Below are 26,755 nucleotides of genomic sequence, written 5' to 3'. Positions count from 1 at the left end.
GCCTCATAGCAGATAATAATGGTACCAAGCTGGTTCCTGTCTAGAACGTGATCATTTCTCGTTATCTCTACTTGTAAGGCCACTTTCATCTTGACCACTGCAATAGCCTCCTGTGCCCAAGCTTGCTCTGCTATGGTCTGTTGGTCACAGAATGTGATCTTTTATAAATCTTAATCAATTGATGTAATTCTTTTGCTCAGAATCCACCCAGGGCTGCCCATAATATTCAGTATAAAACCCACCCTCCTACCATGGCCAACAAGGTGAATACAAGCTGACTTCTTGTCCTTGCCCTACATCATCTCAACATCCTTCCCCCCAACTGAGGACTGAGACTGTGTGATGTTCTCAGCTGGGTCTAGAACAGTGTCTCCGTCTTGGAGGACCCTCACTTGCTAAAGGACTGACTAGGTATGCAAGGGTTACTGTGGAAAAGACATGATGTCTTCAGTGAACATCAGTGGTGGTTGTTGCATTTTTAAAGATTCTTTCAGTTTGTCATAATAGAGTTGCTTCTGGAATGCTGAGGAACTTTCATGCACGATTTTGACACATGATTTTATAGCATTATGATAAAACTTTATTCTGGGGCACTTGGTGGCTCAGTGGATTAAGCCTCTGCCTTCGGTTCAGGTCACGATCTCAGAGTTCTGGGATCAAGCCCGGCATTGGGCTCTCTGCTCAGCAGGGAGCCTGCTTCCCCCTCTCTCTGCCTGCCTACTTGTGCCTACTCTCTCTCTCTCTCTGTGTCAAATAAATAAATAAAACCTTTAAAAAAAATAAAACTTTATTCTACTGATACATAATCTTGAATCTTAATTTATAGTATCAAAACCACAGAGACAAATTATGCACAAATCAGCTGGGTAGAAATGAGAAATCCATCTCAGAAACAGAAAATACTTATTTTATAATTACCATCCATCCTCTGTCTAAAGAACAATATCAAGACTTGTTGCAACGTGGGTAACCTGGGTTGCTCTGTTGGTTACGCGCCCTACTCTTGATTTCAGGTCAAGTCATGATCTCGGGGTTGTGAGGTCTCGCCCCTCCTCAGGCTCCGTGTTCTGCCGGGAGCCTGCTGAAGGATCCTCTCTTTCTTTTTCTATGCCCCTCCCTCCTTTCACAATAAATAAACAAATAAACAAATAAATAAAACCTTAAAAAAAAAGACTTGCTACAACCTGGTATTACTTAGATTTTGCTTTATCTTCAGAATAGATGTTTATCTTTTCACTCATCGATGGGTGAATTTTAACACAATTTTCTGTAAAATAGGCTCACTTTTTTTTTTCTCTTATTTTCACAATGCTCCTTAGGAGCAGCACTTGACGAGTGTTTACATTGTTGAGAACACTTGGCAAGAGAGAGACAAACCGTCAGACCACAATAACCTCAACAGTGGGGAAAAGAGAAGGAAAACTTAGTATTTTCACCATTGTCTCTGAAAATAAGTATCTTGGCTTATGCTGATTACTATCTTATCAGCACTCGGCTCTGGCCCGTGGCCCTCTGTGTGAATAATTTTAAAGGCAGATTAAGCATTCCAAAAATAAACTGTATTGGTAAATTAGGATATCCGATGTTTCCTTAATGAAAGCCTCTGCTCATCTGTACTGTCAGCTGGCGGTTATACCCAGACCCTAAATTGTTCTGGCTCTTACTGAGCAAGAACCTATTCCAGGGGTGAGGTTTTCAAGAAAGACATTTCATGGTTAACCAGAGACAGAGAAAGGGAGAATTGCCCACATACTCTAGCAGGAGTTAAAATAACAATAACAGTCCTCCTACTTAACGGGCTGAGTCATAAGCACATTCTACTGATTCCTCGGCAATTCCGAGCAGACTGTTTGGGCTGCAATTCCGTAGGCAGAGGTGGGCACCACCTGCCACAGAAGGCTGTAGTTCTTGTCAGGATGGTGCTGTTAGTAAGCCTTGCCTTTTAACAGTTTGGCCAAATGGAGATAGGAAAAGATAACAATTGGGTGCTGATGGCACTTTTTCTAATGCTTGGACTCTGAAAGAATGGTCAGTATGCATTTAGTTATTCTGTTGCCCATGAGTGTGAGTCACTTAAAGAAAGAGGCTTCCTGTGGAAGGAGTTAAGAGTCAAATCTTGTGGGATATTCACCTACAGAACATTCTTGACCACTGGCAGTAACCTTGTCTCTGTCAATTTGGAAAAGGAGCTGAAACCAATGGAAATCTACTTTTCTGCTTAAACAGATGAAGGAAAATGTTGTGGTTACTGAAGTACCTCATAATCCAAGGGCTGGACACCCTTGTTCCCTCCACCTGGCCTCCAGTACCTTTCCTGAGCTGTTCAGTGCCCTTTGATGAGTTGCCCTTTTCCTGATACTTTTACAACCCGCCTCTCCACATGACCTTTTTTTTCCATATACATCAGATCATTTATTTTTCCTACTTAAAATTTTCCTATAATATAAAGTAGCCAACTCAGTAAAGACCCTTCAGAACTGGGCTCCAAGCAGCCATTTCTGGACAATCTCCAATCCCTCTGTCCTGCTCAGTCGCCTGTCCTTCATTCTAACCATGGCAGGAAACTTGTTTCTTCTTTAACTTCTTTCTCTTGGTAAGCCGTGTTTCTCTCACATTGCTCTTGTCTTTGTTATTTTTGTAACTCTTGCTAAATACCTACTGCCCCCTTGTCTAAAGAAGAAAAGGTATGTGTTTTCAATCCACATGTCATTCCTTCTCCAGCTCTCCCCCCCCAAAAATGATATTAAGGTGCCTTTGAGGAAGAAGGGGCTTCCAGTGCCCTTTAAGTGTATCTAAACTACAAAAAAGGGGGATGCCTGGGTGACTCCATCGGTTAAGTGTCTGCCTTTAGCTCAGGACATGATCTCAGAGTCGTAGGATCAGCAGTCTGCTTCTCCCTCTTCCTCTCTTTCTGTGCATGCTCTCTCTCATGTTCTCTCTTAAATAAATAAAATTTGGGGGGGAGTGGTGGGAGAGTTACAGAAAAAATCATCTTGGTGTGTAATTGTTTCCATCTCTGACTTCCTCTCCAGTTCTGAGAAGCCCTCCAAGGCAAAAGTGTTGTCTTTTGTCATATTTGTGCTTCCAGGACCATGTAATCAGATTGGAAACAAAATAATATTTTAATAAATTGCTGTTAATAGTTAATAACAATAATGAGTAAATAATGACTAAAAAATGATTGAAGGAGGATGTGGCCGATAAATGAGAGATCAAGGAGGGGGAAAAGATACAGACTATAGCCCTAGGTCGCAGATTTACAAATGGGTTTTATTGTCATTTCTTTTGTGTGTGATCGCTAACAACAGTAGGTTTATAGTCAGAAAGAAACGAGAGGAGATGGCGAACACCCTGAGTCCCCAAGGAGACAGTTTAGGAAACAAAGCTTTGGAGGAAACAAGAAAAGCTATGTTGAAAGGCAAACAGACTAATATCAACCAAAATGGGGGCCAGGTACCCCTCTAAGGAAAGGTGAAGCCAGTGAAGTAGGGTGAAAAGACTGAGGAGACCAAAGTAGAGGTTGTGTCAACGCTTCTCTGTTCTACCATCTTCAGGAAAAACAGAGTTTCCACTTTGTCCTTGTCAAACACGAAACTGTCCTGAGATTATCTGTAAGTGGTAGCAAATTCTGTCTCTATCTTGGCTGGAAGACAGATGCTACAAGAGGACCAAGGGAAAGGTTGGGCCCTCTTGGCTCCATTCACACAAGAAAGTGGTGGGGCATGAGGAAGGTGATTGCGGAAGAGCAGGAAATGCTCCTTGCTCAAGTTTGCCCTCCTGCTTCCTCCATTCCAACACCCACAAACTATCCCAGTTGCTACCAGGACTTGCAATGCAGGCCATAAATGGAGTTTCATTGAACTATATTACATCTATTTAGTCTCATCCTTTTTTTTTTTTCTTCCTAATCTTACCACACATTGCTCTAAACCAAGTATGTTAGTTAGGATGGCTAATTACTAAAACAAATAGATGCAGAAATATATTATCACGTTATTTCTTGCTCAGTTAATAGTCCTGCCTGGGTGTTTGGGTTGGGAGCCTGTCTATCCTTCCCATAGTCAACCAGGGATAAAGATGTTTGGGATTCCTTTCAGACAAAGGGATTGTTCCATTTATGGTTTTACTTTGTCATTGTCGCCATCCATCTGATAGGGGGGCAAAGACCAAGGGGGAGCACAAGGGAGTGTAGAAGAGCCAAACTTCCATTGGTTAGATCTGAATCGTATGACCACACCTAACTGTAAGGATAGATAAGAAATATACTCCTGCTATGTGCTCAGGAAGAAGAAGAGATTCTGATGTATTGCTAGCAGTCTCTGTGAAACCAAAGGAAAAATCTGTCTCCAGTATAAATGCATTTGAATATTTGGGTCAAGTAACTCAAACCCTGGTGAGAATAGATGCTAATCATACCATAGAAACAAAACTGTGAATCATAATCTCAATACCATGTTTAAATAGTAAATGCATTTGATATATTAGTTCATCAAAGTTAATTTTTTTTTAAAGATTTTATTTATCTATTTGACAGAGAGAAATCACAAGTAGATGGAGAGGCAGGCAGAGAGAAAGAGAGGGAAGCAGACTCCCTGCTGAGTAGAGAGCCCGATGTGGGACTCGATCCCAGGACCCTGAGATCATGACCTGAGCCGAAGGCAGCAGCTTAACCCACTGAGCCACCCAGGCGCCCCATCAAAGTTAATTTTTACAGCACTACACAAATAAGATATTTTTAAAAACCTTCCTTATAGAACTAAGCATTGTATCCAAGAGGATAATGGTGAAAAAAAAAAGCATAGTGCCCAATACTGCTCCTATTTTTTTTTAATAATTTCTTTTTAAAAAAATTATTTATTTATTTTAGGGAGACAGAGTGAGAGAGCATGAGAGGAGGGAGTGTCAGAGAGAAAAGCAGACTTGCTACTGAGGAGAGAGCCCGATGTGGGACTCGATCCTGGGACCCTGGGATCATGATCTGAGCTAAAGGCAGACGCTTAATCAACCGAGCCACCCAGACATCCTTTTCAATAACTTCTTTCAAAGTGAATCAATTGATTAATTAATAGATGAAGAAGCTTCATTGGCGAATAAAATAAATGCTTGTACTTTAATGAATTTCTAAAATTCATTATAAAAAGACATGACTAGGGGCATCTGGGTGGTTCAGTGGCTTAAGCCTCTGCCTTCAGCTCGGGTCATGGTCTCAGGGTCCTGGGATCGAGTCCTGCAGCAGGCTCTCTGCTTAGCAGGGAGCCTGCTTCCACCCCCCCTCTCTCTGCCTGCCTCTCTGCCAACTCGTAATCTCTCTGCCTGTCAAATAAATAAATAAAATCTTTAAAAAAGAAAAAAGACATGACTGGGACACTCAAAACTCATTTTGAAGCAAAGAAGGATAGTCCCTTTTAAAGAAAAATAAGTAAAGGTAAAATACTGAGGGAAAAATACCCACAGTTTGTACTTTTGCAAACATTTTAAAGAATTCTTGGCTTGATGAACTCACAAATGATCATACAATAAGCCTCACAGTACATTTTGTATTTGTTTCATTTATTTATTTGGAGTAAAAATTGCTATTTATATGTAGGGTAGCAGTGCATCTATTTTTTATGAATGGAATATCATGCCACAGTGTTGTATAAAAGCCATTCTATCTGCTAGATGTTCTATAAAGTCAATTTATCTGCTAAATAATTCTGTCATGGAATTTCAGTTTCCTGTGCCTGTAGAATGCTTGGATATGTTAAAATACTGCATTGCAGTAAAAGTATGATCACTTTTCTCCTGGAAGGTTAAAACTTCTTTTCCCCTTTGAGGAATAGCTAGCAATTTAATCAAGTTCTCATGGCATCAGAGAGCATGTTTAAATGAAAAAACCCTAATAAAACTGGCCTTTTCTATAAGCATAGAAAGAAAGGAAATCTGAGGTTTCAGCTTGTGTGGGAAGAATGGGAAATGATGAACAAAAATGCAGCATGGCTGAACCCAGGGGCTGATTCCTTCTGTGTTTCTGTTAGATTTTTTTTCCTGAGTAGTGGAATGATTTACTTAAACCTCCTAATTGCTTGTGATTTTTTTTTTTTTTTACTTTTTCTCTTACCCACCCCCTGCACTTTTTTTTTTTTTTTTTTTTTAATAAGTGTCAAGGACTCCAATTGTACCATGTGCTTGGTAATTACTACAGAAGGCAGTCTGAGTGTAAGACAGTTGCGGTTTCTGTAAGAAAAATTTAGAATTCACCAAAGCAAAGACTTTAGTGAGGGGGGTGCCAAAGCTTGAGTCATTTGAAAACATTGTGAACAGAGCTCTAGGAAAAATCCAGTTGTAATCAATCCTAAATAAAGAGCAAATGACCAGAACAATGAAAAAGACCTTTTTCCAGAACAGACTGCTGTGATACTAGAAAGTTCTTGCCACTGGGAAACAATGTGTATACATTCTTGTTTTTAGTACTTATTTCCTTTTCAGCATTAACTAATTTGCACTGCAAATACTGGTAGCAACTAGTTTACAGTTAACTAATTTCGGATTACAATCAAAGTTGCTCTTGTTTTTGGAAGAATTCCTCTTTTTTTTTTTTTTTTAAATTAACTTAAATGTGTTATTTGTTTCAGGGGTACAGGTCCGTGATTCATCAGCCTTACACAGTTCATAGCACTCACCATAGCACATACCCTCCCCAGTGTCCATCACCCAGCCACCCTATCCCTCCCCCCACCCAGCAACCCTGAGTTTGTTTTGTGAGATTAAGAGTCTTTTATGGTTTGTCTCCCTTTCTGGTTTCATCTTGTTTCATTTTTCCCTTCTTTCCCCTATGATCCTCTGTCTTGTTTCTCAAGTTCCTCATATCAGTGATGTCATATGATAATTGTCTTTCTCTGATTGACTTATTTTGCTCAGCATAATAGCCTCTAGTTCCATCTATGTCGTTGCAAATGGCAAGATTTCCTTTTTGATGGCTGCATAGTATTCCGTTGTATATATGTACCACATCTTCTTTATCCATTCATCTGTGGATGGACATCTAGGCTCTTTCCATAGTTTGGCTATTATGGACATTGCTGCTATAAACATTGGGGTGTACCTGCCCCTTCGGATCACTACTTTTGTATCTTTGGGGTAAATACCCAGTAGCATAATTGCTGGGTTGTAAGATAGCTCTATTTTCAACTTTTTGAGAAAACTCCATACTGTTTTCCAGAGTGGCTGCACCAGCTTGCATTCCCCCCAACAGTGTAGGAGGTTCCCCTTTCTCCGCATGCTCATGGAACCTAAGAATTCTAAAGGAAACTTTGTTTTAAAAAGCACCCTGAATAGCATTTGCATTTTCTTGGAGCTTACCTCCTGGGAGATGCTTCTCTGACCATCCTATTCAAAATAGTGCTTTTCTCTTGCCTTGCTATCTTCTTCTCATGTTCAAGTTTATATTAAATACTCTAAAGGTTAAATTTAGTAATTTAACAGAAAAATAACATTAATATTCTTATATGAAATATTACATTTTACATTTTAATTAGGGTTTGGGTTACTGTATGATCACCTCATTAAAATGTAACTATCAAGAGGATAGGAATTTTGTGTGACCTGTGGCATTTTGAGAGACCTTCCTGTGTGTCAATATAAATATCGTGTATCTTTCCCCATTTCCAATCCCACTGCTCCCTTCATTCAAACTCTTAATTGCTCACTCATTAATTATTACATTATTAGCCATCTTTCTACTTTTCCTGGTTTTGATCATAACCTTCTGCCACCCTTTCTCTGGCTTGTCTTATCAGCATCGTTCAAAGCTTCTCAGTGGTATGCCATTAATAATGACAGAAGTTACACTGCACAGCCTGACAATGGATATCTCATCGTCTAGATGCTTACCTCTCTTGGCAGCATCTTCCACTACCCTTATTTCTGGCATTCCGAAACTTCCTTGATGTTTTCCAGCACATTTCCAGCTCCCTCATTGCACCTTTGCATCATTGTTTTCCTGTGTAGAATTGTGCCCTTGTCACCATGAATACCCCTCAACACTGAAAGCAAGTTTGCCATTCTGAAGTCTCCCATGAATTTCTGATTTCTTGGGAACTTCCCTTAACTCCTTTTACACCTCGATTAAAGCATTTGTCATATTGTCACGTGTCACATGGGACGTGTTAGTTTCCCTCAGTAGCTCCTGAAGGCCAAAATTGAGGGTTTTTTTTTTAAGATTTTATTTATTTATTTATTTATTTATTTATTTTTAAGATTTTATTTATTTATTTGACAGAGAGAGATCACAAGTAGGCAGAGAGGCAGGTAGAGAGAGAGAGGAGGAAGCAGACTCCCTGCTGAGCAGAGAGCCCGATGCGGGACTCGATCCCAGGACCCTGAGATCATGACCTGAGCCGAAGGCAGCGGCTTAACCCACAGAGCCACCCAGGCGCCCCAAGATTTTATTTATTTATTTAACAGAAAGAAAGAGAGAGAGATCACAAGTAGGCAGAGAAGCAGGCAAAGAGAGTGGGAAGCAGGCTCCCTACCTGATGTGGGGCTCAATCCCAGGACCCTGAGATCACAACCTGAGCTAAAGGCAGAGGCTTAACCCATTGAGCTACCCAGGCACCCCCAAAAGTAATTCTTGATAATATTTGCATATCCTCAGCATCTAGAACCATACCTGTGACACAATAGGTGTTCAATACATATTATTAAATTTCACCATCAGAGGAGAAAATTTTCTGATCTTGTATTTCTTTCTTTTACAGATCATGCTTAAGATACTTGGCTCACTTTTTATTTTCTTATAGATAAGGATGAAGGAGGTAGTCTCTGTCTTATTTGTAAAGTATTCCTGAAAATACTTTTATTTTTTCCTGAGAAATGTTGGTGTCTTTACTTTTCAGGTCTATGGTTTCCCAAAAGATATGTGACTTTGTCTCATAATTTGTATTATCCTGAGTTTACCGAGAAAACATTTATGTTTAACTGAAATGTTTGTTTCCTTTTGTCTCAGATCACAAAGCCAGACATGGGATATAATTTTAGTTGTAACATTTAATTCTAATTTATTTTTAAGTTAAAACAAAGAAAAAGGGCTAAAAAGATGAAATTAAAACTTGCTACTTAGAAATTCTCAGCTAAAATGTCTACTGGAAATATGGATCTCATGTCAAGTTAAAGAATAATTGTTTAACAACCATTTTCTTGTTCTTGAGAAAAGCTATTACCTAGAGCATTTTTGTACCACTGAGTTTCTCGATTTCATCTTGAGTTCATATTTTTACATAACTCAACTCTGAAATTCCTAACTTAAATTTGGAGAATTTCCTCTCTTTGATTCACCTCCTATTTTAACTAAAATAACAAATTTTGAAAAAAATCAAAGCAGCAGATCTTTTGGTCCCATACTTTGTTGGGTAAAAATAATTGCTTTTTCCATCTATTTCTGTCACACATTTTTCAAGTCTCATTCGGGATTAAGAGCATAAACTGTCACGTTACCTGGGTGGCTCAGTTGGTTAAGCATCCAACTCTTGCTTTTGGCTCAGATCATTATCTCAGAATAATGAGATCAAGCGAATGTCAAGTCCCATATCAGGCTCTGTGCTTAGTGGGGAGTCTGCTTGAGAGTCTCTTTCCCTTTCCCTCAATCCCTCTTCTGCACCCTTTCTCTCTCTCTCTATCAAATAAATGAATCTTTAAAATAAATAAATAAATAAATGAAACTGGTCCTTATTGTAGATGAGTGGTCTGCTACTACCTCCTCATTGGCCTAATGGAGATCTGTGAGCCATTCTCTGAAAGTCTTATACCCACATCCTCTAATCTGATGCTATATCCTAACATTTCTCTTTGGTAATCGTACACTGTATTCTTTATAGGCTTTCATAAAGAAAGAAAAAGAAAAATCGTAAGAAAAACATTTTTTGTTTTACTTATCAATGCTTAAGCATTTTGAGAACCTTAAGTAGATTTTGTGATTTTCTTTCCTTGTTTTGAACCAAAGGCTCTATATAGAGCCTTTAAAAAGACCATGAAATAGTCCATATGCTTTCCCATTGTTGAGAAGCCATTTCTTAGTCTATATATTTACTTCTGGTACCCTAGCTCTTCAGCAGAAAATTGAAAAGAATTTCAAAAAAATAGTTTAGAGATTAACACTGACAGAGACAGGAAGATTCTTCAGATTTTCCTATTCATTATTTCTATAAAAATATTCAGGTGACTTCTGAGACTTACATATCAAAAATCTAAAAGTTACAAAGTGCCAAAGGAAAGCTCAGACAGAACCTACCTAAATGAAGCAGATTTACTGCTGTCATGCTCTTCCTGCCTCAGGTCATCTGGAAACCCAGGAAGGTGAGAAGTCCATAGTAACCTTTTCTTTTACAGAGATGTTATCAGCAATAACACCTCTAACCTGTCCAGAGATTTCTCAGCAACCCTATTTGTCCTCATGTCTCTCCTCCTACTGCCACTAAAAAAACATAAAGTTCCCAACCTTTATCATGTTAAAAATGTATTAGATTTAAATTAAAAGTAAGCACGATGAGTATATTAAAAAATTAATATACTTCAAGAATTTTATGACTTTCCCAGAAGTGTGTTTATTTTTTTAAATTAATTTAACATTTTTTACATTCCTAATCATGTTTTTATTTACTCTTGGCCAATGTTAAGTTTGCTGTATGCCTGATTTGCTATGATAAGTCAGTTTTTATATCCAAATGTTTCATGTACGGACCCATCATAAAATATTGCCACATCTGTGGCTACATTAAGACCTTCACATATAAGACTGGAATATATTGTCTTTTTAGAAAGATTTATCATTGTGGATATTTGTTGACTTGAATATTTTTTCCATCTCCATTTTTTACCTCCTCATAAACATAGACAAATTACATACATTTCAGTCCTAGAGGATTTAACAAATTTTTGTCACATCATACCACTCCAGAAGTTTGACAGAATACAAATAACAAGCAATAAAAATGGAGCTGATTTCTTGAGTTCACTCCAGGGTACACAAAGATAGGTCTGCTCAGAGAAAGAAGTCAAACAGTATATAAAGACAATTGGATCAGACTTGAGTTATGAGGGAATTCCAAATGATGCCCAACTCAACTGATGGTGAACAAGCTATTTTCAACTTATAGTTCCCCTGAGTCACCATCACAGGCAGTGGTGGCCTAGCACGACCTAGCACATGGGCTGCCTGAAAACCAAGAGAAAGAAAAAAAAAAAAAGAAAGGAGAAATTTATCTGCTGTTTATGACTCATACTTTAGTCTTATGTGACTCATAGTTTACTTTTCTCTAGAAGAAAATTAATATTAACTAGATGTGGGGCTTTCCATGAATATAGATGGTCAACACATTTTAAAATGCATGTAATGCAAATATTTTGCCTTCTTCCATTTTTTTTTCCTTTTAAATACGTATGACTCAGAAAGTTTATATTCATGTAGCACCTGCTATGTCCTCTCTCACTGCATTTACGGTGTTATCTTGTAACCTACATTTTCCACCCATATCTGTCTTCCTGATTATAGTGTGAACTGCTTGTGGTCAGAATCCCTATCTTAATCACTATTGTATTCCAAATGCCTAATAGGATTCTAGTATAAAGCTGGTATTCAATAAATGTTGATTGAGTAAGATACCAGAAAGCATAGTAAAACAGTTGGTGATTGATAACTATCTGAAAATTAGATGAAAGCTCAATAAATACTCATTAAAATAGTTTATTATAAACAGTGCCTCTCAAGGAAAAACCTAGTTCTTCGGTCATGTGGGCTCTGACTTTTTCTCAATATTGTTCCTTTTTTTGTTTGAATATCTGATCAGATGAATGCAGACCTGACCAGACTTGTATGTCTCTGTAACCTGCTGTAATATCTCAAAAAAAAAGCAATAATAATTCTGTCTTACATTAAACATCAAAAATCAAGTAAAACATTATCTAACACTATATAGTTCAATGAAAAAGAGCTCTACAGAGGTATTAGCTGAATGGACAATAAATGGACAATAAACTGAAATCAAGAAAGGTAGGGGAGCCTAGGTGGCACAGTCAGCATCTGCCTTTGGCTCAGGTCATGATCTCAGGTCAATCCCAGGGTCCTGGGATTGAACCCCACATCAGGCTCCTTGCTCAGTTGGGAGCCTGCCTCTCCCTCTCCCTCTGCCATTCTCCCTGCTTATGCTCTCTCACTTTCTTTCACTGTCAAATAAATAAATAAATTCTTTTTGAAAGAAAGAAAGGAGGGTGCCTGGGTGGCTCAGTGGGTTAAAGCCTCTGCCTTCAGCTCAGGTCATGATCCCAGGGTCCTGGGATCAAACCCCGCATCGGGTTCTCTGCTCCTTGGAGAACCTGCTTCCTCCTCTCTCTCTGCCTGCCTCTCTGCCTACTTGTGATCTCTGTCTGTCAAATAAATAAATAAAATCTTTTAAAAAAAAAAAAAAGGAAAGAAAGGAAATAAGGTAAATTTATTTCAAAATGGTATAAAACCTAATATTTTTATCATTCCCCATCTTACAACAAATGGATGTAAATAGGCAGATGATACAGAAAATACAGACACTTTATAAGCCATTTTGTTAAAAGAAAAGGTTATGTTTTTCTTTTAATTATTAATTTTAATTAATTTTTTATTTTAATTATTTAAATGTAGAATCCAGCCTCTCATTTGAATCCCAGTCACACCAGCATAGTCGAGGCCTACAGGCTCCTTTCCTAAAGGGACCGTTTCTAAGAGACGCTCATGCCTCTTTCCAGTTCATGTCCAATACCACTGTTGGATTAATCATTCTATAAAATATGCTTGGTTATGTCACTCCTTTGTCTCCCATCTTTCATGGGTGTTTTTTGGCCTTTCAGAAAGAGGCTAAGCATGTCTCCTTTGACAGCTCCGCCATTGCCTTCCTGTCAGGCTCTTTTCCCCATGTCCCACATCACTTCTGGAACATAGTAAACAATTGCGGGCTTTACACATGTTCCTCATTTATCTGTTTAGTAAACATTGTTTTGTTGCTGAGCCTACTCTGTGCCACGCACTGTACTAGGTGCTGGAGGTGCGGAAATGAATTAAACACAGCCCTCTCTCCAGGAGCTCACAGCTTCCTGAAGAAGACAGACAGAATAGGGAGGACCATTCAACACAAAGTGCAAACTGGAGTTTCAGAATGTCAAGATGATGCCTACACCAAAATTGTGAGATGTGATCCTCCGTGCTCATTCTTCCTATAAAGATTTCCCTCCTTTCTTTGACTTGCTCCTACTTGTCCTTCAAACTCAGCTCAGGTGTTATTTCCTCCTGGAAGGAGCTGTTTATGTCCCTCTACGGCTTCCTTTTTTTGGGGGGATGGTCTTTGTGAAACGTTTTACTGGGGGAGGTTCTCACATTCTGATCCTATCTTAGGCCAGCACATGATAAGAGGGTGACAGGAGCTCTGGTACCCAGAGGTGGCTCAGATGGAAACTGTTAAGAACCATGTCCAAAGGCCAGCTCCTTGGTACTTCAATTTTCCCTTTATAAAATGGGACAGTGATGTTCCCTTCTAGGTCAGAAACACTGTTGGATAAAAGTGGGGCAAAAGCCACAAGAAAGAGGTTCTCCACCCCCAGAACATTCCTCAAAGCCCCAACCACATGTCATGGAGCCAGAAAAAGGGAATTTGTCCTAGAAACCCTGTTTCCAGTGGTCCCTCCTAGGGGAATGTGAGAATGCAGCTCTCTCTGAATACCTGGAAGCTGGGGCAGGAACAAAGGGAGATTCTGGACAACATCTTGATTTTCCAGGATACAACTTCCTGTCTTATCTGCATATACCACGCTGTATTTTTATTGCTGGTTTGTGAGATCCTTTAGCAGAAGGGCTATCTATTTTTCTTCTATCCCCAATGCAACTGTTCCCTATTTCTTGTTACATAGAGCCTTTCCATTAATGTTTTAGAGTAGGTTTTCAGTTACTTGTTTGATGAATTAAGATTTGTCATCTTAGAATTGAAAGGCATTTTAGCAGCTGTATGTGCCATTGTTCCATCAGTCAAAACCACAATTGATTCTATAATAGTCATAACAGGATGGACGTTTGGCTTTTGCTTAAATACATCTACTGTTAAGGAGTGCATTCGGTTCATAGAAATATAGATAAATGCTATGACGTTCTATGGTAAGCCCATATACTTACTGTATTTGGAATAAGACTTCAGTCTAACCATATTAGAAGAAATCTCACAGGGCTTGCATTTGTGGAAGGAGAATTGTTCATCAGAATATGAAGGAATTGAATAGATGAGATAAAGTAGTGGGAAGCAGCATCGATGATATCTTGTTTATAATTCTCCAGGTTTTCATCCTTTCTTCTGTCTTAAATAGCTAGAAGCAGATTCCTGTCATGGAAAACCATAAAGTCATTAATTTTTGCCTACATCCTTCTCTCCCTGCTTCACTTCCAATTCTCCATCCTTCATTTATTTTCTTTTCATGATGACCATTTTCTTCTCCAGCTTTTGGGCTTTTGTTTGGTGGTTTTTTGTTTTCAATTCTAGTATTTTGTGATAGATAACACCGCCTTCAAGTTTATCTAAGTTATAGCTCTCTAAAGAAATCTCTGAAGCATCTTTGCCTCAAGGACTGGTCATTGTTTTTAGATCGTAGCCACTTGACGACCCAGTCAGAGCCTTCTTAGATGTCCAGAACTAAAGGATCTTTACTTCAGAGTAGTGCAAGGAAATACTTAGACCTAATTTTTCCTTGAGAATGTCTGTAATTCCATAGACACATGTTATTGGTAACCAAAAGAGATTTGTCTGACATGTCTAAAATCAGATTTTAAACTGGAAACATTTTAAGACAAAATCATTAATTGTCAAAATCCAAATTACAATTTCTCTGATGCTTCAATTCATACTTATTTAAAGAAAACTTCAGTGCAATTCTTACGATTGAATTTCTCCCCGTATAGATAAGGATTGATGTATTGGTCAGTATTGTTCAATATTGATGTAAGGGTCAAAAGGTATTTGTTCAATGCTTTGTAGTTTGTTCCATGCATCTGAAACTAACATTTGGGTTTCGTGCCCTAAGTTTACGAAACTAGTAATTGGGAGAGTCAGGATTCAACCCTAATTTTCTGGTTGGAAATCTATTATTTCCTCCACCATATCTTGGTACCTAAGTGCGGCTCCTTAGCTAAATAACATCAGTAAAACCTAGAGCTTTAGAGCATTTTAATTAGTATTTATTTCAATTATGTATACAAGGTATGCATTAACCCTTTTATATACTGTGAAAGATGGGTCAGAAATAATGTAGAACTATGAAATAGAGGTTGTACCCCATGGTCACAGAAAGTATCTTACCAGTTCAGTGTGGTAGATTGTTATCAGTGGAAAAGACTTATGAGATTAGTGTTACCTGGATGGACTTTCTAGTTCCAGTCCGTTCCACTAGTCTCACCACTTGGTGAAGAAGCAAACGATGATATGGATATTAGTGGATTTGGCTTTCATTCCAGATTTCCCAAGCAGGGTTTCACTTGGTGAAATATTTACTCTCTCTCATCTCAGTTTTTCAGTATGGGACAAACCACACACTGGATCCAATTGCTAAAAATGTTTACATAAAAGGCATAAATAATAAATAATGGGTAGAGTTCACTGAGCACTTCCAAGTTATGTGAGATTATGCTTTATTTCTGTTTTGTAATTCCACCAATAACCTAATGCTGGGTTTTGTACAGTGTTCAATATCATAAGAAATAATGCAGCTATCAACTCTCTTCATGCAAATAGTTTATTAGACATGGTGTGTGATGATGAATGAATCCTCTTTATAGGTATTTTATAGTTAAGTCTGAAAAGAACAGAGAAGACATGAAACAAGTATCTGGATTATCAACTTAGACCTTTTTTTTTTAATTTTTTATTTAATTTTTTATTTTTTATAAACATATATTTTTATCCCCAGGGGTACAGGTCCGTGAATCACCAGGTTTACACACTTCACAGCACTCACCAAAGCACATACCCTCCCCAATGTCCATAATCCCATCCCCTTCTCCCAAACCCCCTCCCCCCAGCAACCCTCAGTTTGTTTTGTGAAATTAAGAGTCACTTATGGTTTGTCTCCCTCCCAATTCCATCTTGTTTCATTGATTCTTCTTCTACCCACTTAAGCCCCCATGTTGCATCACCACTTCCTCATATCAGGGAGATCATATGATAGTTGTCTTTCTCTGCTTGACTTATTTCGCTAAGCATGATACGCTCTAGTTCCATCCATGTTGTCGCAAATGGCAAGATTTCATTTCTTTTGATGGCTGCATAGTATTCCATTGTGTATATATACCACATCTTCTTGATCCATTCATCTGTTGATGGACATCTAGGTTCTTTCCATAGTTTGGCTATTGTGGACATTGCTGCTATAAACATTTGGGTGCACGTGCCCCTTTGGATCACTACGTTTGTATCTTATGACCCAGCAATTCAACTTACCTTTTTCGTGCCACCAAGACCTTTTTCCTCAGATTTGCATGGAAAACAAAGAGAAGGGATAGAGAGTTATAGTCAGGTTAAAGCTTAAATAGTCAACAACTATTTAAGCTTTGAATTCAGCATTTGTAAGCAAAGATGTAGATTCTACATAAATTTCTAATACTGTTCGGGGTCAAAACAAGTTTCTGTTTTGCTATACTGATATGGATAGTAATAGTATAAAGCATAATAAGCCTACATGGAAAAGGGAAACAGTATTTATTAATTGTATTATGTAACTAGTTGTTTTACTCTTTTGTAGCAGTACAAAATTACGATGCCAGTCTTTTTATTGAATTGGTACATTACATGATGACAGGGCAGAACATATCATAGAAAACATTCTAGAACTATCCGTGCCAAGAGCATTATAAAAATGGAGACATGCCTATCTGGCACAGAGTGTATTTTTCCTTTAGATTTTCCAAGTTTTCATTGTTTCTCCTTTGCCAATTTTTGAGAGTATTTAATGTCGCCTAGTAATAACTATAATCAGTGACTATTTCTGTGCTTTGTGATCTTTTTAATATTGTAATCCAAAGAAAAACAGTGTGGTTTGTGGTCATATGGGAATCCTGAGAGAAAAAGTCCTACTCTGCTAAATGACATTTTCAGCATGCATCTAAATTAAATGTTAAAACATTCAATTACTTCCTTGAAAACTTTGCTACTTCAGAATATCACATGTTCATAGCATGTTTATTAACCTACATCCATTTCTAAAATGATTTAATGGATAAAAAAATGTATAACCGGATTTGAGATATTTTAAGCAAATGTGCTTTTGTCCTAAACCGTTATTGAATGCCAAGGAGTATCTAAAATAAATATTCTAAAGACAGTTTGAAGATGTAGATTGACTGAGGACAAGTTACTGCTTTCAAAATGCAAAGTGAATTTTACCACAAACAATGGGTAATTTTAACCATTCTTCTGAGAAATTTCTGCCTCCCTCTAGTAGGATTAGACACAACAACAAACTGGCATATTACCAGGAAGCTGACTAAAAGCAGTCAGTCCTGTGGTTGGACACAATTGCCTCCTCATAAATGTACCAGACTGAGGAAGTGAAAGCTTTAGCCTCTATTTATGAGAATGACATTGTGACCTATCAAGATAATTGTCTCAGAGACATCTGGGTCGCTTAGCTGGTTAAGTGGCTGCCTTCAGCTCAGGTCATGATCCTAGGACACTGGATGGACTTCTGCATTTGTATCCCTGCTCAGCGGAGAGCCCCCTTCTCCCTCTGCCTGTGCTCCCCTGCTTGTGCTTGCTCTCTCTCTCTCTCCCTAACAAATAAATATATAGGTAAAATCTAAATAAAAAAAAAAAAAATCGTCTCAACCTTCTACTTCAGTTATTCTACAGGGTGATTGTGTATGTAATACTATCACTCCCTGTTCTTTTCTGAAATCCTGTGAAGCAGGCTTTCCTGGAAGCATGAAGTTCCAAACTTTAGTGTATCAGAATCACCTGTTGAACTTCTTAAACCAATTTCCAATCCCCATTTTCAGAAATTCTAATTTATTAGATCAATAGCAGAGGTAATTGGCTGAAAACACTTTAAGGTACATTAGAGTAGATGATTGCCGAATACTGTGTCAGTTTCGTGATTTAAGTACTTTTTCTGAAATGAGACAAAATAGTTTATCTTAAAGATATTTCTAAACCTACATGTCACATGGTCTTTCTTATGTATACTAGGTCATGCTCAGGTCTAGTTATTCTTTGAACTTGGTATCATTTTTTACACGGCCTTCAATGGAGTTAGAACTTGAGTCCAAAACTACCATGCCTGAAAATTAGATTCAAAACCATTGTCCTCTCACCCAGTGAGCTAGTGTTAGCCAAACATCCATAACGGTCAGAATGTTTTTCCATGTGTTTATCTCAAGGTAGGGGATTGATGATTAATTCATTCAACATTCAACAAATATTTGGAACCCATCTGAAGACTAAGTGGCATTTGGGCTGGTTTATATATTACTATCTGTGTTAGTTGTGTGCATCTAACTTTTTTTTTTTTAATTTTTTATTTTTTATAAACATTTATTTTTATCCCCAGGGGTACAGGTCTGTGAATCACCAGGTTTACACACTTCACAGCACTCACCAAAGCACATACCCTCCCCAATGTCCATAATCCCACCCCCTTCTCCCAAACCCCCTCCCCCCAGCAACCCTCAGTTTGTTTTGTGAGATTAAGAGTCACTTATGGTTTGTCTCCCTCCCAATCCCATCTTGTTTCATTGATTCTTCTCCTACCCACTTAAGCCCGTGCATCTAACTTTTGCATGGCCCTTTTCAGACTTTGAAAGAGACTTTGAAAGAGAAATATGAAAACCTCCAACTAAGTAGGTAGAAAATCAGAAAGTCGTTTCTTTTTTTAGTACAATGTATCTCTGCTTTGCATCTTTAGCCCTGAGAAAAAGAAATTCATCCATAGCTTAGGAAGACATTAGAACTGTCAGGGACATTTTCTTCTAGGTAGTTCTGCTTACTTTTTATTTCTTCCCTTAAAATAGTGGAAAAAATGTGACAGTTGTACCTTCTTTTCTTCTATTTGCAAGCGCTCGGGGCATATGCGCTCAGGAACTTTTGTTTGATATGCTTGAATAAGTATATCTATGTGCTACTTGCTCTAAAGAACAGAAAGTATAAGAACTTTCAGAGTTTAATCAAACTACTTTTTTTGCATGTACAATATTCCAGTAGTCCAATATTCCAGTAGTCCAATGATAAGTGGAAGTCCAGATGAAAATGACTCTTTTTAAACTAGTCTTTAAATGCTTTAGTTTTAATGTGCACATTTTAAATCATTAGGCAGAACCAACAAAAGTGTGGTTTTTCGCCACCTCCAATATAATAAGTCACATGTCATTTGAAAGTTACAATTCATTTATTAGCAACATTTGCTTGAATGGTAATTAAAAGGGTATTCTAAGAAAGATAGATAAAAGAGAAATACTATTTTTATGGGGCGAGTGGGTGGCTCAGTTGGTTAAGCCTCTGCCTTCCCCTCAGGTCATGATGCCAGGGTCCTGGGATCAGACCCCGTGTGGGGCTCCTCAATCAGTGGGGAGTCTGTTTCTCCCTCTTTCTCTGCCCTTGTGCCCACTTGTGCGGTCTCTCTCTCTCTCTCCCAAATAAATAAATAAAATATTTTTTAAAAAGGAGAGAGAGAAAGAAATATAATTTTTTAAAAACCAGTAATGTTAGTTTTTCTAAGAAATCGTATTTCTCATGAGAATTTATTGACCTAGTAGTTATCTGAAAGATCTAGAATATTAAGTAAGATCTTATACATGTTTTGTGTAAAGAAAATTTAAGTTTATTTTGTATTTTTATTCATTTTACATACATGAGGGATAACATGAGAGCTACTGTGTACTAAATTATAATACATAATTTCTTTAAAAAGTGATACCTTAAAGTAAATTTTCAGAAGGTAATAGGTCCAGTTATTGTTTATTTATAACATGTATTCTGCCTGATTTCAGAAAAGATCTGATAAGTTTTACAATTAAATTATATATAAAATAAGAAATAGAACATAGTACCAAAGTCTTAGAATGGGGTAAATACTATAGCTAAGCATTAAAGTTCCTAGTAATTAAAGGAAGATGTGGAAAGTGATAGATTATTTGATTGACTAAGAAATATAAAAAATTGGCAAAATACATATCTTAATTCTAAATTATAATATAAATTAATTTATTGTGTATACCCTTGTGCTAGGTACAATCATATCACAAAAGGGTGTGTTTTCAAGAGTGGTTTTACAGAATTAGAAGCAGACTTTTGGTTTGCCTGTATGCAAGTCCAAATTTTTTTCACAGGAAAAGAAAAGTAAATATTTAGATATATATGAATTCATGTAAGTATCTGGATAGAGACTCAAGTAAAATCCCAGAGTTTTGAAACAGAGCATTACAGTCTTAGGCCTGGACAGTTTGAAAAACAGATACACTTAAATACAGTAGAATCTCAATGTAGGAGAGATCTAATTATTGATACTGCAATCAATATTCTAGAAAGCTGATAAATAATAGTGGGGCTGCCTGATACACCCATCGAAAAGCTATAAAATGTATCTGTAAAAATCTATATTAATTATCATATGAGATATAAATTTTTCTATTTATTAAGTAATTATAGATTGGAATATATCTACCCTAAACCATGAACTGTTCTGCCAAACAGACATGTCTTATATGAAGTTAGTTATTTAATTTTTTTCTGTTTCTTTTTATTGTTGTTGTTTTGTTGTTCCTTCCAGTGTTTCACTTATATATCTCTTCTCTTTCTTGGGATTACTTAGCTATAATTATCCAAGAGATTTGACTACTTATAGGGCTCCTGATTCAAGGTAATAAAACCTTCTCAGTATGAGGAAAAGTAGTTATTTTACTCAGCAGCCTTAAACATCTATGCATCACATCTACCTCAAAACAAAATTGAATAATTTTATGTAAATAGATAAGGAATTAATCCATATACCATTTCAACTGGGAACTTAATCTGTAGAAAGACTGTTTTCATTCTGGTTTTAATATGAGGTGATATACATTGAGTCTTCAATGGGTTAGAAATCTAATCAATACAAGTCATATCATTTGGCTCCTATCCTTAGAATCAAAAGTCTATGACAGACTGCCAAATACTCATGAATCTTACATTTTTAAAAAATAATTAGTCATTAAAGAAATGAATTGGAGTGTAGCCATGGTCAGTGGTTCAACAGCTGGGTTGAAAACATGTGTGCTTTTGCCAAAGAGTATTATAGACCTAAGGTTTATTGAGGGGAAAATGCTAGGATTTTAAGAACTAGAATTTTAAAAGGTGGAATTTTGATGAAAGAAGAAATAAATCTGTTCTTAGAGAACTTTCAAATATCAAGAGGAAGTGGTTGTATTAAAAAGGGTAGGGGACATCTGGGTAGCTCTGTCAGTTAAACTCCTGGTTTCAGCTAGGGTGGTGATTTCTGGGTTCGGGGATCAAGTTCCACATGCTCTCTGTGCTCTGCACTGAGTCTGCTTGAGATTCTCTCTTCTTCCTCTCTGCTCCTCCCCCTGCCCACACTCTTTCTCTCTCAAATAAAATGAATAAATAAAATCTTTAAAAAGAAGGTTAGCAAAGATTGAAGCTTACCACTCAAGTCCATGACTGACATTTTGGTGGCACAAGATTTTCTCCCAGCTTTCTTTCCAACTGTGTATTGTGTATCTTAATTGAGATGAATACTGGGGCCTTGCAATATGCGGTATAAGAGCAATGATATGATCAAGTCACGCGAGTATCTCATACTGATATAATGAGAAATTTGAACCTCGTGGATCTCTTTGTTAAAAATCCATATTACAGGTAGCTGTATCCCCATTAATACTGGCATTTGCGTTTAGCTCTACCAGGTAAGATTCCCATTGGAAATAAATGTCTCGGACTTAGTACATTTCTATTCAACTTAATAATTCCCTTGCCCACATTCTCAAACTACATTTTTGGAAGGGAGGTAGGGGGAAGGATTCAGGCAGCTTTTCAGTTTAATAATCAAACCAGGTGATTGTGTGGTAGATCCCCCCCACCCCCCCGCAGCTGTTCAGCTGTTAGGGGCAGTTAGGATCTGTGATCTTTATATGGAAAGAGAAGAGTCTTTCTCATTATACGAGAGGAATGGAATATCACAATTCCTGGTACCTTACAACTTTCCTTTTATAGATTTGGAGGGGATTGGAGTTTATCTCAGCTTTCTTATCTTCTTTAATACTACATTCACAGTTTTGGGGGAGCATCAGATAAAAGTAATACATCAGGAGGAAGAAATTAAAAGATGCTGTGATCTCCTGTAACTATATTGTAATACCATTGTGAAGAGTGGAGATTATCTATGACCCCAAAACATGGATTAGGGATTTAAGTGAAATTTACTATGAGTGGGTAGTATTTTAATAATGCTACATTGCGATTGTAAGAGAGTGTGGCCGAAGAGTGTCTCCTTTGATTCCAGCAGCTTTTCAGTACAGCAGATAAAAATCTTTCCAAATCACATTTTCTGTCAAAGTCGTTTTGTCAGAGCAATGCTGATTATAGCTTAAAATCTCCTCAAATGTTGTCACTTAGGATGGTTAGACTTTGTACATTTCTAATACCCAACAAATAAGAAATTGATGTCTGATTAATCTGCGAGCATTTTACCATGTATTATCTGAATAGTCGTATCAGGAAGTCAGATGATGCACTTTAGATAATTAATTCACTGTATTTGTGCCACTGACATTAATTAAAGCAGCATGGCCACCCAGCTTTTTTTTTTTTTTCCAAAATGAGCTTTTTTTTTTTTTCTTGGAAATATCACCTTTCATTGATTAATTGAAAAGAAAGAATACAAAACTCTAAAGCATTTACCATTAAGGAGTTTAGGATTTAAATGCTTGGTGTCTTGAAAACAAAGTATCTTAACATTTTAACATTTAACATTTAATATTAACATTTAACATTTAAGTGGATGATAATCAAGTGATACTCTTCCTCAGTCAGGCATTGTTTTTTTAGGTCCAAGGTGAGGAATTTTTGTCACTGACAGATTTTTTTCCAGAGAGCCCTGGGGGAAAAACTGACAACTTAAACTGGGAGTTTAGGTATTTATATAATTTTATTTACTTTGAAGATCTGTGGCTAGGATACTCTCAGCATTAAACAAAGGCTAAAATCCAAACCTAAGCATTTCCCAAATCCTTTTGAACACGTTAATAAACACGGCATCAGGAAAAGTTTTCTATGGCCAATTGGTTGGAATGTTTTGGACATCTCTGGCCCTCCCTGAGATTCCAAAATTCCAGTAACATATCAAAAGCCCTCTGAAAGATCAAGTTATACACATCCCTATGACTCAGCGTTTCTCAAGCTTATTTGCACATGTAAGCATTGACAGTCTTCCCCCCCCAAAACACATCCCAAAACTAATCAAGAAATTACATCTGATGCATTTCAATAGAGGAATTATTCTATCTATACATGACCAATATTTTTCAAAGTCATCAAAAACAAGGAAAGTCTGAGAAATTCCCACAGCCAAGGGAAAACTAAAGAGATGTGAAAAGAAATGTTAATGTTTGCAGGATGGGATTCTAAAGCAAACGAAAAAGGAAATTGCAAAAATTAAAAAGGAAATCCCAGTAAACAAGGGACTTCAGTTAATAATAATATATTAATATTTTATAATTATAACTAAAGTACCATACAGAGGTAAGATTTTAGTAACAGGAAATTGTGTACAAGGATGCATAGAAACTCTTTGTACTGTATCTGCTTAGTATTTCTGTAGATCTCGAAGTGTTCTAAAATGAAAACCCATTAATTTTTTTAAAGTGGTCTTAAGAAGGCATATACTTCTTTTGGAGAAACTTCCTACTTACAGGTATTCATTCAGCATGCAAAATAGACTGGACAGTGTAAAAATATGGAAATTTTAATTGAGCTATTTTGGGAAAGGAAACCAAGGCATGTAAAGAAAAGGATGCCAAGCCAGCATCTTGAATACAAAAGTCACAATTGGAATCCAGGTTATTTCTTCAATCCATTAGACTTATGAAGGTGCCACGACAGTTCAGAAAAAAATATAATCCTCACACTCCTGGATGAGGTCCTTTGATATTTGACTGGAAGACAATGGCAGACTGCATTCTAGAATATTGCAGAATTATCCTTATAAGGATGGAGTAGAGTTTTCAGGTATATACATGGAGTGCTGAATTCTGAGAGTACACTCCTGCCATTGGGCTTCTGCATCTTAGACATTTGCCATGTCTGCCTTGGAACATGCTTTCAGTTCTAAATAATACCTGTAGACATTTGCAAGTAACTATTGTTGTACGCATCATGTTTTCAGCCTCTGGTTCCTATAGTAATAATTCCAGAAAACTACTTAAAATATTTTATGTATAATGATTTCTGGTATGATTGGTAGTATCATTCTAATAACAATAACAAAGATAACAACTACTATTTATTGAGCATGACTGGGACTGTGCGGAGCCCTTTATATTTTTCTGTTCACCTTTTATAACAAACAATAAACTGGACATTGTTGTCCTCACTTTACAGATGAGGAAACCCTTCTGTGGATCCAGTTCATTGTACATTGTTAGTGATGTAAGGATGCTCCTTGGCTTATTCACAAGTCCTTCAATCAATGTTTCAAAAGCTAAACTTCTGGGGCACCTGGAGGGCTTAGTGGGTTAAGTACCAGCCTTAGGCTCAGGTCATGATCCCGCATCTTTGGATGAGTCAGGCTCTTTACTCAATGGGAAGTCTGCTTCTCTCTCTGCACCTCCCCATGCTCGTGCTTTTTCTCCCTCACTTTGTACTCTCTCTGTCTCTCTCTTGCTCTCAAAGAAATAAATAAAATCATATAAATTAATTAATTAAGTAAGTAAAATAAATAAATAAGTACTAAACTTCTCTATCCTTTTAGAATATGTTCTTAGGAACAATAAATAGAACCTTATGGGAAGGAATCTGGGGGGAGGTTTGGTATTGTAGTCAAATTAGTTTAAACAAGTTAACTCATCCAGCTGTCCTGGAATGAATAGAAAACTAGAATTAGAACCTGAAGAAAGCATTGAAATTAAGTTTAAAAAAAAAAAAAAGACAAATACTTGTTAGGAATCTGGTAAGAAAACTTACTTTCTATGTAACTTAATTTATTTGTGATGTCTCTAAACAGAGCTTAGTAACAGGAGGTAGATTAATTTTAACACAATCTTGTTGCTTCTTTGGAGTTTTTTACTTGTTACTGTTTTTGAAAACAGGAAAGTGTTCTTAGTTTCCCTCAGAGACAGTCATTGCCTATGTCATTATTGGCAATGTGGAGACAATAGGCCAACCATGAGTCTACCTTGCTGGCAACAGTTTTCTAGAACTGAGTGATGAAACACCTTTTCTTGACTATATCTCTAAACCTAGTGGCATCAGCGTGGAAATGAAGGCTATGCAATATCTTCCACTCACTTAACATGTGGAGAACACCCATCCCGTGACTTATTCAAACTTTACTATAATTTATAACTACCTGATATATGTCAGTGATTCAACTTGTCCAGATCTGATTTGACTTACCTGTGAAATAACATTATAAGGCAGGATGTGGGCCTAATACTGTATTTTTTATTCTTTCTCTATGTAAGATTTATACTAAGAGAAAATCTTAGTATATCTATATATACTCTTAATCTGTAGATAAGGTTTAGGAAAATTTGCTAAAAAATTAAGTCAAAACTCTCTTTTAATATACAGTATCCAGGAAAACATATCTACCTCTGGTTTGAATTGAACACCTTTGAAATGGAAAGGACTACTACATTAGACAATGCCTTTTCTAGGGTTCGGGGAGAGTTGTGTTTTTAAGAGTACTTGGAGTGATCTTCCCTAATTCATCTTTCCCCTTAGCTATTTGTTTTCTTACCTTTTTCTACCCAATGTCTTCATACTGCTGTTTCCCCTATCCTGAAGGATTCTTCAACTCTACTGTACAGTCAATAACATAAGTCAATAAAAGTTATAGATCTCCTTAAATGCTAAACACTAGTTTAAAGTAAATTGAAGTGATGGCGGTCACATAGTAAAGGAATAGATAAGCCAGAAAAGATCTGTTAAAAAAAAAAAAAAAAAGGTATGAACAATAACTATTTGCTTAATATTAGCAGTGGATTATTAAGCATGGTTTTTTGACCATAGCTAACCATTGAGTTTGCTATAAGTTTTCCCTGTCTTAGGAATAGTCATATCAGATCAGATTTTCCCAAAGTGATGGCGACTATTTTTCTGATTCCAATCTCAGGAGAGGTCGCAGGGCGTGGAAGAATGGCAGATGATCGGAAAGATGAAGCAAAGGCCCCTCACTGGACCTCCACTCAACTAACAGAGGCATCGGCTCACCCACATCCACCTGAGATTAAGGACCAAGGCGGGGCAGGGGAAGGACTTGTCAGAAGCGCCAATGGATTCCCGTACAGGGAGGATGAAGAGGGCGCCTTTGGAGAACATGGGTCACAGAGCACCTATTCAGATACCAAAGAGAATGGAATCAACGGAGAGCTGACCTCAGCTGACAGAGAAACAGCAGGTAACTAAGGGCTCCTCTGTGCCCAGGGCTGGCTTCGTGCTTTGAAGTCTGTTTCATCCGAAAGTGAATTAATTTACTGCAATGATCCTCTGTCACTAGTGCTAGGACTGAAATT

The 26,755-nt window shown here is 37.2% G+C and overlaps 1 protein-coding gene across 28 annotated transcripts in view; it reads left to right on the top strand.

The window, feature by feature from the left end:
• The window catches only part of MAP2 (microtubule associated protein 2), a 292,390-nt gene that overhangs the window by 189,301 nt on the left and 76,334 nt on the right, over positions 1 to 26,755 (top strand). For all 28 annotated transcript variants that reach the window (XM_059168192.1, XM_059168211.1, XM_059168210.1 and 25 more), the window contains one exon: positions 26,356 to 26,640. In XM_059168192.1, coding sequence (XP_059024175.1) covers positions 26,379 to 26,640 — 262 coding nt within the window. In that variant the 5' untranslated portion in view covers positions 26,356 to 26,378. The remainder of the gene's footprint in view (positions 1 to 26,355; positions 26,641 to 26,755) is intronic.

This window comes from Mustela lutreola, chromosome 3 (genome assembly GCF_030435805.1).
Source record: "Mustela lutreola isolate mMusLut2 chromosome 3, mMusLut2.pri, whole genome shotgun sequence".
In the NCBI taxonomy this organism is placed as follows: domain Eukaryota; kingdom Metazoa; phylum Chordata; class Mammalia; order Carnivora; family Mustelidae; genus Mustela; species Mustela lutreola.
Note: the sequence above shows the minus strand (reverse complement) of the source record. Positions and strands in the feature narration are given on the sequence as shown.